Here is a 14,885-nt window from a genome sequence, read left to right as displayed (position 1 = left end):
GTTGTACAAGCGTGTGTAAGTGTGTGTATGCTGTACAAGTGTGTATGCTGTACAAGTGTGTGTATGTGTAAAGTGTGTGTATTCTGTACAAGTGTGTGTATGTGTGTGTAAAGTGTGTGTATGCTATACAAGTGTGTGTATGTGTGTATGCTGTACAAGTGTGTGTATGCTGTACAAGTGTGTGTATGCTGTACAAGTGTGTGTGTATGTGTGTGTATGCTGTACAGGTGTGTGTATGTGTGTGTATGCTGTACAAGTGTGTGTATGCTGTAAAAGTGTGTGTATGCTATACAAGTGTGTGTTTGTGTATGCTGTACAAGTGTGTGTATGCTGTACAAGTGTGTGTATGTGTGTGTATGCTGTACAAGTGTGTATATGTGTGTGTAAAGTGTGTGTATGCTGTACAAGTGTGTGTATGCTGTACAAGTGTGTGCATGTGTGTGTGCTGTACAAGTGTGTGTATGTGTGTTTAAGTGTGTAAGTGTGTGTATGCTGTACAAGTGTGTGTATGTGTGTGCATGCTGTACAAGTGTGTGTATGCTTTACAAGTGTGTGTGTGTGTGTGTGTAAAGTGGGTGTATGCTATACAAGTGTGTGTATGTGTGTGTAAAGTGTGTGTATGCTATACAAGTGTGTGTATGTGTAAAGTATGTGTATGCTGTACAAGTGTGTGTATGTGTGTGTAAGCTGTACAAGTGTGTGTATGTGTGTGTAAGCTGTACAAGTGTGTGTATGCTATACACGTGTGTGTATGTCTGTGTAAGTGTGTGTATGCTGTACAAGTGTGTGTATGTGTGTGTAAGTGTGTGTATGCTGTACAAGTGTGTGTATGCTGTACAAGTGTGTGTAAAGTGTGTGCATGCTGTACAAGTGTGTGTATGTGTGTGTGTATGCTGTACAAGTGTGTGTATGTGTGTGTATGCTGTACAAGTGTGTGTATGTGTGTGTAAGTGTGTGTATGCTGTACAAGTGTGTGTGTATGCTGTACAAGTGTGTGTATGTGTGTGTAAGTGTGTGTATGCTGTACAAGTGTGTGTAAGTGTGTGTGTGCTGTACAAGTGTATGTATGTGTGTGTATGCTGTACAAGTGTGTGTATGTGTGTGTAAGTGTATGTATGCTGTACAAGTGTGTGTGTTTATGCTGTACAAGTGTGTGTATGTGTGTCTATGATGTACAAGTGTGTGTATGTGTGTGTGTTGTATTGTGATATAAGATGTACCGCACATTTTCAAGCAGGTTAACTTAATCTTGTGCTGTATTTTGATTCTTATTTAAAATGAAGTTCAGGGGAAATACGTGGCCAATATTGGTACAAATGGCAGCGACTTTTCAAGCACTGCTTGTAGAAAACAAGCAGATAAATTGGATTTTTTTTTTTTCTGGGGGGTTTCTTTTACAGGTTTTTAGCATTCTTTTCTAATTTTCAGTATTTTTTTCTGTAACTTAAAGGAACAGAGTACTGTAAAATTGTTTCCCCTTTAATTTGTTTCCAATTATCCATTTTACATGCTGAAGAGTTTTAAATTGTTTACAAATTATTCCTTTACATTTATTTTGGCTTTTGACATAGCTGCTTTTGGCTGTGGTATCCCCACGTATACTGAAAAGTTCAATACTTATGTATTGGCTATAGAAAAGCTAAGAAAACATAGTCAGCAGAAGAAATTACATTCTGAGTGGGGGGTAGGAGAGATAAGTAATGAAATGTTAATTTTCAATTGTTCAATTGTTGGTCTGTGGTTTACAAGCAGAAACAAAACAAAGGAGTTTGTATAGAAAGTGATACAATAAGATCTTATTCCTCTGCAAAATCTGCCCATTTTAATGGGTTACTGTGTCAAAGAACAAAACCGACTATTTCATATATAAAATAAACCTAAAGGAGCCGTTTCTTACATTTTATACTCTGTTGCTGGTATAAAAAGTAATTGGAAACCGATTTTACATTGTACTGTCCTGTTAAATTAACCCCTTCACGCCGTTAGGATTTTCCATGTTGTCCTAAACGCGCTGGGCTTTAACACCGTTTTGAGGGCCTCCCCCTTTTACACATTGACGATCGGGTGATTTAATTTTTACAGCAAGTGGTTACATTGGAACTTCGTTGCGATGTTAACCCTTTGATGCCGTCAAATACTTGTACAAATACTTTTTTTTCTGCCCTGCTTTCTTTCTCTATTTCCTCCATTGCGTACAATGTTGCTAGCCAGGAAGTAGGTGGACAAGATTTACAGAGGGAATACAAGCGTTTAAAGGGACACTGAACCCAATTTTTTTCTTTCGTGATTCAGATAGAGCACGCAATTTTAAGCAACTTTCTAATTTACTCCTATTATCAATTTGTCTTCATTCTCTTGGTATCTTTATTTGAAAAGCAAGAATTTATGTTTAGATGCCTTCCCATTTGTGGTGAACAACCTGGGTTGTCCTTGTTGATTGGACAGCACCAATAAACAAGTGCTGTCCATCTTCCTAAACCAAAAATGTGCTGGCTCCTTAGCTTAGATGCCTTCTTTTTCAAATAAAGATAGCAAGAGAACAAAGAAAAATTGATAATAGGATAGGAGTACATTATAAAGTTGCTTAAAATTGCATGCCCTATCTGAATCGTGAAATAAAAAATTTGGGTTTAGTGTCCCTTTAAGTATTTTCGCTTGCTTATCGAATAGCATTCTAAGCCAATATGGCTGCATGAGGCTTGAAATATTGCAGCCGGGTATTTATTTTCTTGCAGCGTTGTACCTTGGCCTTGTTTTCCTTGACACTTATGAGTTACGCAAGCCGCAGGGTAAGCAGTGAGGAGCTTTACAAATACAGATTGTTATAATTTGTTGTTTTTTTTTCTATATAAAATATTTTTTATTTTGCTAATAGAACTCGTACAACTCGTTATCTTGTTATTGTAAAAACGTAATGTTAAATGTGGCCCCCGATGTATACATGCTTGTTAACCTCTTAAGGACATATGACGGAATTTTTCCGTCATAAAACAATTGAGCAAACTGAAAGCTGCGTCCTTAAAGGGTTAATGTGTATGTTTAGTGTGCACACAGGCACACAGCATAGTATTATCCATCTCTATGCGGTTACTGTCTATAAACAAACACAGTAGGGACACTACCTGTGACATGTAGTCAGTGCTGGGGGAGGAGACGCAGGAGGTAACAGCCCATTAGGTAGAGACAGGAAGAGATCAGATAGACTCTGAGCCAGGGGAGGGAATACACACCAGCTGCTAATCATATACAGAGAGCGAAGACAGGAAGACAGTCATACAGTGTCAGGGAGACAGCTGTGGCACTGTGCTTATACACAGTTTAGCAGACAGCTGTGGTACTGTGCTTATACACAGGTAGACAGCTGTGGCTCTGCTTATACACAAGCAGACAGCTGTGGCTCTGTGCTCACACCTAGTAAGCCAGACAGTTGTAACACAGGGTCTGGTTATAGATAGGTAGAAAGTGAGAGTGACGGAGAGAGAGAGAGAGATAAAGTGGCCTTTCAGCAGAGCCACAATAACAGATGGGCAAAAGCCGGAGAAGCCCAGGGAATCTGTACGCACTTGAGGCTAGTTCAGAACCACAGCTCAGGTACTGGCTGGTAGCCTGCGTGTCACGTGGCATGTCCTTACTGTCTGTGTGACATTGGGAGTTCGTCTGCATGCTGTCTTCATCCTATCTATCTGACCCGGACTGATCATGGAATCGTTACTACAACTGAAAGGCCGAGATGTGCTGGTCACACTGAGTGAAATCACACTGAGCTGGACTCCGCAGAGAAGAGGACTATGGAGGCGAAAGGGTGAGTGGGGCAGAAGGGATAAGGGTTATTTGTACATACAGAAGGGGTATGCACTGCTATAGTACAGTACTTATACTCAGATGTATGTACACTCACTGCTATAGTACTTATACTCAGATGTGTGTACACTCACTGCTATAGTACTTATACTCAGATGTATGTACACTCACTGCTATAGTACTTATACTCAGATGTATGTACACTCACTGCTATAGTACTTATACTCAGATGTATGTACACTCACTGCTATAGTACTTATACTCAGATGTATGTACACTCACTGCTATAGTACTTATACTCAGATGTATGTACACTCACTGCTATAGTACTTATACTCAGATGTATGTACACTCACTGCTATAGTACTTATACTCAGATGTGTGTACACTCATTGCTATAGTACTTATACTCAGATGTGAGGGGTATGTACACTCACTGCTATAGTACTTATACTCAGATGTGTGTACACTCATTGCTATAGTACTTATACTCAGATGTGAGGGGTATGTACACTCACTGCTATAGTACTAATACTAAGGTGTGTTAAGTACACTCACTGCTATAGTACTAATACTAAGGTGTGTTAAGTACACTCACTGCTATAGTACTAATACTAAGGTGTGTTAAGTACACTCACTGCTATCGTACAGATACTCAGATGCAAGGGTTAAGTACACTTTGAATAGAAGCATTTTTGCAATATAATTCTTCTAGTAAAAGTTATAAGTTTTAAGTGAGAGCTTGTATTGGCGCATGTGAACATTAAGCATATCTAAATATGCTTTATGTAACAATCTTTTGAGCAGTGTCTGTTCAGAAAGCTGTCAGTGTCTTGTATTGCATTGGAGATCACTCGATTTACATAATACAAGGCACCAACATTGCTCGAGCATGAAGCATATTTAGATATGTTTCACATGCACAGTAAAAGCAAACACTAAAACCAGTAACAGCTTTTGCTAATGCAAGTAAATTGCAACAATGATTCTATTCAAAAGTGAAATGCATTTATGGGCATTTTAATTTAGGCTGGAATATATCTATCTATCTATCTATCTATCTATCTATCAATCACAGGCTATGCACAAATCTAAACAATAAAACTCACAAGGAAAGACAGCATTACCCTAATATTTGTAGCTTAGAAGAGAGAAGAAGGATATGATAGAAACCTTCAGGGTGGTTGGTTCATGGAACAGACTTCCAGTAGAGGTGGTAATGGCAGATTCTGTAACACAATACAAGAATACATAAGGCTGGCCAGGGAATTAATTATATGGACAAACTATATGAGTCTTTTAGTTCTTGTACATGTGTTGTTGCTATATATATCAATAGGGCTGGATGCTGTGATTCTTAAATATAGTTTCTCCTGCAGGTGTCACCACGTCTGTACCAATTAACGAAGCTGTCACTGTGCACTTGGGGGACAGTAAACCGCGAACAAAATCAGTAGAAATGCCAAGTAACCAGTTTACAGGTAACATTTTTTTTTTTTCTCTGCTATGACGTGTATACAATTATAATTTATATCCTGTTGCTGAGAATAAATTGTATTAAAAATGTTTCAGGCTGTCATTGCTGACAAAAACGTGTGCCGGTGAATCACTTCTAATTACAAAAAGTATTTAATAATTACAGTAGTTGAACATCTTTGGAGGTGATTGATTGATGACTGAGCTATAAACCATTATGTTGGGTTTATATTAATCTTAAAGACCTGTTTATCCGCCTGGTTAATACATAAACTAACAACCTTTCGCTGACTCTTGACATGTTTATTCCAGACAACTGCTCATTTGTAGTTTAACCCTTATGCTACCAGGAACATGCTATTGTCTACAGATGTGTATTCAGAGGTTTTGTGAACCTCCAAATGCGTAAGAAGGCAGGTCTTCGTGCCGCACAGCTATTTTCATTGCCAAATTCATTGGTATGCAACAGCAAGATGCTAAAATCTGTGCAAATCCAGATTTTATTGTGTTGCTATTGCACAAGAATGAACTCTGCAACGAAAACAGCCGAACAGCACGAAGGGCCACCTTCTTCCGCATTCGTATAGCGCCGCAGAATCTGTTGGCACTCTACAAATAACCGATAATAATAATAATTTGTTGGTTCATAGAACCTCATATTAACCTACTTTTGTAAAACCATTTCAGTTTATTTTAAAGGAGCACTTAATACAGTAGATTTGTATAATCCGCAAATGTCTTGGCTCAAAAGGTGGAAACCTTAAATCCTAATACTTTGAAAGGGGAATGCATTGCCAAAGGTGTGCGATTATCTTTTCAAGCTGAATGCAATAATTGGAATGGGATATGAGAATAGCTGTCTTGGTTCGTAATGATCTCTCACTGGAGAGGGACGTGCAGTGACGCTGAAGGAGGAGGGCTTATTTAACGCTACCAAGCTACTCGTTTGTTTACGAGCTCTCGACAAAGGGAGTCCCAGGAGGGGATTGTAAGCTGCGCTATCTGTAAGGTCACGTAAGCATTCCTTGTACTTGCATTGCATTAAGGACTAATCACCTGTCCGGTCAGACCTTGTGTGCGGTGATAGCCGCGGTCATTTACCGGAAAGATTATTCTGGACAGTAGTCTATCTGACTTTACCTTTGTGCTTACACAGCAAAATCTTCTGTTACCGCCAATGTTTTAAAAGGCTGATTAGCCTCAGATGTTTATGCAGCAATTTGTATGCTGACTTACCTATGAATGCTACATTCCCTAATCATTGTTACTAATACCTCAGTATTACCTAGACTATTTAAACAACAATGTGTTTGGGAATACAATGTATATGGATACTTTTATTTGTTTGTTTGTGTTGATGTGTCACATGGAAATTCTTAGTTTGTAGAAGATTAATAATAAACGAATTTGTATTAAAATTTAAAAGAGTGCTGATTTCCTTTTCTTTTAAGAGGCTATAGCTATCATCTCTTCTTATTTAAAGTTAAAAATAATCTAATTTAAAGGGTCTGCACCACTACCTTTAATAAGGCGTATAACACGTACCAGGCTTTCTCAGCCTAAATTGGGATAAGAATTTTTCTCTCTCTGTTTATTTAAATTTATTATGTTAATTATGTTAGATTTATATTAATCTTAAAGACCTGTTTATCCGCCTGGTTAATACATAAACTAACAACCTTTTGCTGACTCTTGACATGTTTATTCCAGACAACTGATCATTGTAGTTTAACCCTTATGCTACCAGGGTCAGGGTAACAATATGACTGGCAGGAACATGCTATTGTCTACAGATGTGTATTCAGCGGTTTCGTGAACCTCCAAATGCGTCAGAAGGTGGGCCGTCGTGCCTCACAGCTATTTTCACTGCCAAATTCATTCGTATGCAACAGCAAGATGCTAAAATCTGTGCAAATCCAGATTTTATTGTGTTGCTGTTGCACAAGAATTAATTTGGCAAAGAAAACAGACGAGCAGCACGGAGGACCTTCTTCCGCATTCGTATAGCGCTGCAGAATCTGTTGGCGCTCGGCAAATAACCGCTAATAATAATAATTTGTTGGTTCATGAAACATATTCAGTTTATTTTAAAAGGACCACAAAATACAATAGATTTGCATAATCAACAAATGTGTGATAATCCCTCCTGTATGTGTTTGTAAATTTTGTCCTGTATCTTACAAGTCTTGTATTGTTTTATTTAAATGAATTGTATCCATGGACAGCGCTGCAGAATATGTTGGCGCTTAATAAATAAAGTATAATAATAAAAAGACAATGCAATAGCACTAAGGGCTCAATTTACAAAACACTGGCGGACAGGGGTGCACATATTCACTCCTGTCCGCCCGGCTTTTCCACTGGCGAGCAGCAATGTGCTTCCTGCATTTACAATTGCACAGGAGCGCACATTGGCACTCACGTGCACCCCCCCCCCCCGCAGGCGCACAGCCAATCACGAGCGGGCAGGAGCTGTCAATCTCCTCTCTTTCACCCGGGAAGATTAAAGTTCTCCACCTAAGAGCACCGCTGCTTGATAAATTGCGACTGCACGTTCTTTGTGGGGCAATTTTACACTCTATATTTGGCATATCTATGTTCTATATTTTGTATTTTGAGCCTTTGCAAGTGCATATTTTCTTCATTCTCAGTCGTTTCCTGGCGCCTAGACAAAAATAAACCTACATTGTCTACATAAACAATCACAAACAGTTGTTTAATGCATACACAGAGGAGAGGTGTGAGCACTTTGTGTGTTGAGGATAATCGGAGTAGTAGTGTTGGGATTTGAGGGCCACATCAAAAGTGTTTGATAGATTAATTGCTCCTGAGCTGAATAAATCTAAATTTATTGCCATACCTGTGGAGCCCTTTACTTCTCAACAAATAAATCTTTAGGCATAGTCCCTATCAGCCAATCAGCCGTGGATACTTACTTATGCAGAAACTTGCAATTCCTGCTAGCTCCTTAAACAGTTTTAACTTAAAGGGACACTAAACCCAAACATTTTCTTTCACGATTCAGTTAGAGAATTTAATTTTAAACAACATTCAAATTTACTTCTATTATCTAATTTGTTTTATTTTTTAGATATCCTTTGTTGAAGAAATAGTAATGCATATTGGGTGAGCCAATCACACGAGGCATCTTTGTGCACCCACCAATCAGCAGCTACTGAGCCTATCTAGATATGATTTTCAGCAAAGAATATCAAGAGAATTAAACAAATTAGATAATAGAAGTAAATTAGAAAGTTGTTTAAAATTGCACACTCTTTCTAAATCATGAAAGAAAAATTTTGGGTTTCATGTCCCTTTAAAGTGATACTGACCCAATGTTTGTTCTTCCATGATTTAGATAGAGCATGCAATTACTAAGCAACGTACTAATTTACTCCTATTATCAATTTGTATTCGTTTTCTTGGTGTCTTTATTTGAAAAAGCAGAAATGTAAGCTTACGAGCCAGCCCATTATTGGTCCATAGCGCTTGCTGATTGGTGGCTACATTTAGCTTACATTCCTGCTATTTCAAATAAAGATACCAAGAAAAATTAAGAAAAAATGATAATAGGAGTAAATTAGAAAGTTGCTTAAAATTGCATGCTCTATCTAAATCATGAAAGAAAAAAATTGGATTGAGTGTCCCTTTAACATTTTATTTGCAAAATATTTTTAACATATTTAATTACTGTGTGTAATAAAAAAAAATGCCAAACGTGCCCCTTAAAGAGAAATTCTTTAAGAAAACAGTGATATTATACAATCAAATATGTAGTGTGCAGAGTACACTTCCTGTATCTAGGGTTTCTGTACCTGACCAAGATGCTTTTAAGGGCAAGTGTATTATTACTAGGTTCAAGGTTTAGTTCTGATATTGTAGAGGGTGATGAACTAAGCACAGGAGAATTGGAATTGCTGACAACCCCTTGGGCTACAGAGGTTTCGTAATAATGCAGCAGAACTTTTAAGTTGACAGCTATCCTTTCCTTGTATTTCTGAAATTTTCTGTCCCTCCCATAAATCAAATATGAGTCGCTAGCAGGTCATAAAGCTGTGATCTATCTACCAGCAGATCTGTAAGTGCCAAACACTAAGTAGATCTATAATCTGCTGTATTCTCACCATCTAAAAGGAAACTGACATACTGCCGCTTTACATGAAGAGACTTATGAAAATACCTCTCAGGCACCATTTAACTAAATAGTTTGAAAACAATGTTCCATTATAAGAACTCTAATAATTCATAAGTGTACTCATGCAAAACTGCAATATTGGCAGCTCTACCCAGGGACTATATGCCCTTAAGTATATACAGCTCTCACTAAAAATAACCAGCATTAGTAAAAACATGCAGTTTTAGGAAACGTTTTAATTTACTTCCATTATCAAATTTTGCACAGCCTTTTTATATATGCACAATGTCTGGGGAACAATCTCCTAATGAGCATGTACACAAGCTCACAGGGTATAAGTATACTAGTCTGTGGTTGGCTGATGTCTGTCACATGATACAGGGGGCCGGAAAATGGAAGAAAAAATAAATTTGCCAGAAAAAAAAATCTACTGCTTATTTGAAATTCAGAGTAGTGACCGTTCTATGAGGGTGGGCGTTGGGGGATCTTATGCTCCTTATTTATTACTGTAGAACCTCAACTCCTAACTGCCCGCTGTTAGGAGTCATTGCAAACGCAATAAAATGCTGGTGTCTGGAGCATACCTAGATATGTTTCTTGTGCATGGGCACAGTAAAAGCTTTCACTGAACAGTGACCCCTTTTACTAGAAGGATTTATTCAAATACAAATGTATTGCAAAAAAAATGCTTCTATTCAAAGGTGAAATGTAAATGTCTTTGATGTCCCTGTCACCACCCGCATATTGACACAACACAAAGCAATATAATCACTTTACGTTATTTCTAGGTCAACACGCCCCTAGGTGACATGCCACACCAGATCTTGACAATGTCACTTCTCAGACACATGTCAAAGTATAATTTTCTGCTTCTCCTTGGGCCTTGTCGAGGAAGTTTGCGAACAAAAGCGACTTGCGTCATTTCTAATAATTACTGCACCCTGCCCTTTACAGCTCCCGCACCTGGGTCTGTAGCTGGGGGTTGGGGTGTAGGCCGGAGTTCTTGCTGAATGAGCAGAAAACAATGCTGCATTTTTATGGTAACGATCTGACAATGGGTGGCAGCCGTCTGAATATGAATGTATTATACCTGCAGGGAAAAGGCACCACAGGGTGCGAGTCAGCTAATCTCAGTCAGCAAAGTAAAAAGCCTCTATAGCTTAAAGGGACGGTACACCATAAAATTGTTTTTCCCTTAATGTGTTTCCAATTACTTTTTTTTTTACCAGCTGCAGAGTATAAAATGTATGAGATTTGTTTTTTAAGGTTTATTTGTGTATATGAATTAGCTGATTTTGTGTTTTGAGGCCACAACCTAATAAAATGGGTTGAGCTTGTAGATATAATCAGATCTCATTACTTTATCACATTGTGTACACATACCTGCTTCTTTATCTTATATCTGTCTGTAAACCAAAGACCCATACTAGTATAGAAAAATGGAAATGTAACATTTTATTACCTTATCTCTTGTGTACCCCACTGGGTGTGTAATTTCTTCTACTGGCTGTGTTTACACAGCTTGGCCTTAACACCAAAAACTTTCAGAATAGGTGGGGATACCACAGGCTAAATCAACTCTTTCAAATGCCAATATAAGGGTAATGGAAATACTTGTAAACAATTTAATACAATCCAGCAGGTAAAGTGGATCATTGGGAACAAATTAAAGGGGAGAAAAATGTTGAGTAAACTGTCCCTTTAATTTTCTCTGCGCAAATGGTAAAAGAACACTAAACTCGTAAATGTTTAATTATGCATAGTAAAGTATTTTTGTTTGCTTTTTCTGTAATTTATCTCTGAATATTTTTGTTTCTTCTGATGTCTCTTGAGACACTGGGGCAGCCTGCAGAATTCAGAATAGTGAACCAGCAACACACTACACCGTGATTGCTTAATTAGTGCAGAGAACTAATAAAAAAAAAAGAAATGTCTGTCACCAATTGACCACAACAGAGGAGATAAGATAATGGTGTTCTAGAGGCTTTTCAATGAGTGTGTCACTGGATTGCAAAACTATGTAACTAGTAACTTTGCTAAGAAATTGAGAAAATAAATAATTACACATTTATTTTGTATGCAGAAAAATTTTAATGCAGGGCTTAATTGCTGATATAATTATATACTGTGCATATATAAAACATTGCAGATCTTTTGCAATGCAGTGCTTAGCTGCTAATATATACTGTGCATATATATAAAACACACAGGGCTAGATTACAATGATAAGTGGAGCGGAATTTAGTGCTCCTGCTGAAGCGTAAACACTGCTAGAAGCAATCTTTTTGTGCACGTGGCTTATCGCTAACGTGCTAACCTGACAGGAGTTATTCATATTTTCACATATCACAAGATTTTTTTTTTATTTGAAATACTGTGCATATCTATATACATATCTATACCTGCATAACTATTCCTATAGCACTTTTCTCTTTGTATACATTAACATATATATATATATATATATATATATATATATATATATACACACACACACACACACACACACACACACACACACACACACACACACATACATATATATATATATATATATATATATATATATATATATATATATATATATATATACACACATACACACACATATATATATATATATATATATATATATATATATATATATATACACATACACACACACACACATACATACATATATATATATATATATATATATATATATATATATATATATATATATATATATACACACACACACATTATATATATATATATATATATATATATATACACACACACATATATATATATATATATATATATATATATATATATATATATATATATATATATATACACACACACACACATATATATATATATATATATATATATATATATATATATGTGATTGAAAAAGGGGTTACCAGCGCTAAATCTTGGATCTAATAATAATTTCTTATTATAACCATGAATTAAATCCTATTTTTGTATTGGAAAGTGTACTTTAAATTATCAATAATTGTAGGTTTACTGGGATGAAAACAAAATATATATCAAATTAAGGTGAAGGATAGTGTTCTGCCTCTATACTGAAACAGAGTACCCCTGACTCTGTAAAAAATTGTGTATAAAGAGAATTCCAATATTAAATAGAGGCTCTCAACTATAGGAAAAGTATTACGAATTCCTGTTTCGCTAAATATACATATGAAATTACATATATAACCATAAGACAATGAGAGGTTGAAGCTTGTATTGGGACCTAGTTCAGAGGGTCGGCTACAAAGAAAAAAAGTAGCGTCTTCTTATCGGGTTCCAGTTTTCATATATATATCCTTTCCAGCTCTCCTTATTAGTAGAAGAAATGCTGCACTCACCGGTCTTGTTGTAAAAAGTTTCTTTATTGCAAACAAATGACAATATCCATCACACGAATACCCCAGACGTTTCGGTGCGCCTCTGGCACTTTTCTCAATGGGCTTGCTTTCCAATCCTCTGACAAAACAATCTAACTACCCGCCACCCTTATCCCTCTATTTAAACCCCCTAAACATGCTCTATACTTCCGGTATCGCCAGACCAGAGCAAGTGTGTTACGTCACTACCGCCGACTAAGTAATGCTGGAGGGCAGCCGCATGGCTAATTAGCATATCCCCTCCTCCTGTGATAGACAGGCGCAACGTCGAAACAGCGTACAGCAGTAATAACATAACATTGCATCAGGCCGGTGATCGGAATAAAAATAGTGTCAACCAATGAAGTGAAACAAATTTAAAAACGGCTAGACCAGCACTAACTTAACTGTATTACTGGGGGAATATATGCACAAATTCTAAATAATAGAATCATCCTAATACATTCTTAGTTTAAAGTAGAAAAATAATCAAATAAGATAAATGTAATCCCCAAGCATTTTTAGCACTACAATGGATAATGAAAGGTCTAGATTTAATTAATAAAAGTAAGCTTATTATATACAGACCCACTATCAAAATTAACCATTGTTAGGAGTCAAAGAAACCACAAATCCCTCTTCAAGTCTCTCAGACTATGGCGAAACTTATTTTGATTTGGTGACACACTCACATGGAGACCGCGGTTCACAAGAGACTACTGCCCCTACAGAGAGGCAAAAAATGTGTATCCATAAGACAAAAATAATGTCAATATGGTTATAGATAATAGTGATGATGGTAAACGTCCAGACGTAGACCTAGACTGATGAATCATAGCCCAGTCCAGTTAAATAAACACATTATAATCCAGTTGGGCGTTAAGTCCTCTCGGAGTGACAGTATCTAAGCGATATATCCAGGAAGCCTCAACCTGTAATAACTTAGTGTGCCTATCACCACCCCTCTTCATGGGTGGTACATGGTCAATGACCATTGTTCTTAAGCTTGCAGCAGTGTGGCCTGCCTGCATAAAATGCCTGGCGACAGGTTGATCCGATTCCTTCTTCTCAGTCGCAGTTCTTATTGCGTGGCGATGATTCGCCATCCTCTCCCGGAACGTTGTAGAGGTCTTTCCGACATACACTAAAGAACATGGGCATGTCAGGATATATATCACAAAACTGCTAGTGCAGGTCAATCTGTGATAAATTTTATATTTCTTTCCTGTGCGAGGATGGTGAAATGTAGATCCCGTGAGCATGCTATTGCATGTGGTGCAGTCGCCACATTTAAAGCAGCCAGGTTTCCTAGTAGTATCCATCCAAGTGCCTTTTTTAAATCACTCGATTGGTTGTGTGAAGAGCGGGACACAGCCACATCAGCGGTAACTACCTCACTAGGTATCGACCCCTTAAACTGCTGTGCACGAACAGCGGACTTTCTTTTCCTCAGAGCCGGTCGACTCGGAAACTTCCTAGGGGCCGAAAGTGAGGCGGTAAAAGGTTTGGGAGGCATGGTATAGGACGCCGTATTCAATCTCTCATGATTCTCTGTAACAGCTAGATCCTTTACTCTTTCACTGTAGCCTACGCATGCCAGAGGGGCCTTGCCCTGTTGCTTTATCGGAGTGTTACACTCTTCAATAGGCTCCGGCTTAGGATTTACCACTTTAGCCGCGTCTGTGCTGTGTTGTTTAGTATGGGCACCGCCATTTCCCCAAGCTGCGGCTATGTCACTCATGAGTTGTGTGAAGTGATCATTGAGAAGAGTGGTAATCTGGTCAAGTAGGAGAGCTTCCTCACGTTCCATACTGTGAAAATAATAAGTGAATCCCCACTAAGTGTAAATAAAGTTAGTACTCTCTAGGTACTTTCTAACGACAGAGACCCAAGGGTGCTCTGCCGGGGGGTTAATTAGGAGGCCTCAACCTCAGAAAGTTTCCAGTCAATTGTAGCGTGCCTCAATTTTGATGGTAGTTAGTGTTGGTTATTGAGCTTCTTAAATAGTATCACTTGCGATGCACATAGCTGAGCGATGGCTGTCATAGAGGATGATTAAAAGCAGATTATTGATGAAGCTTATAGGAGCT

General features: G+C 37.7%; 1 protein-coding gene across 1 annotated transcript in view; it reads left to right on the top strand.

Moving 5' to 3' along the window:
- The first annotated feature begins 3,101 nt into the window (after positions 1 to 3,101).
- The window catches only part of LOC128642926 (ceramide kinase), a 41,329-nt gene continuing 29,545 nt past the window's right edge, over positions 3,102 to 14,885 (top strand). Inside the window, exons 1-2 of the mRNA XM_053695815.1 lie at positions 3,102 to 3,802; positions 5,181 to 5,282. Coding sequence (XP_053551790.1) covers positions 3,700 to 3,802; positions 5,181 to 5,282 — 205 coding nt within the window. The 5' untranslated portion in view covers positions 3,102 to 3,699. The remainder of the gene's footprint in view (positions 3,803 to 5,180; positions 5,283 to 14,885) is intronic.

Source organism: Bombina bombina, chromosome 12, assembly GCF_027579735.1.
Source record: "Bombina bombina isolate aBomBom1 chromosome 12, aBomBom1.pri, whole genome shotgun sequence".
Taxonomy (NCBI): domain Eukaryota; kingdom Metazoa; phylum Chordata; class Amphibia; order Anura; family Bombinatoridae; genus Bombina; species Bombina bombina.
Note: the sequence above shows the minus strand (reverse complement) of the source record. Positions and strands in the feature narration are given on the sequence as shown.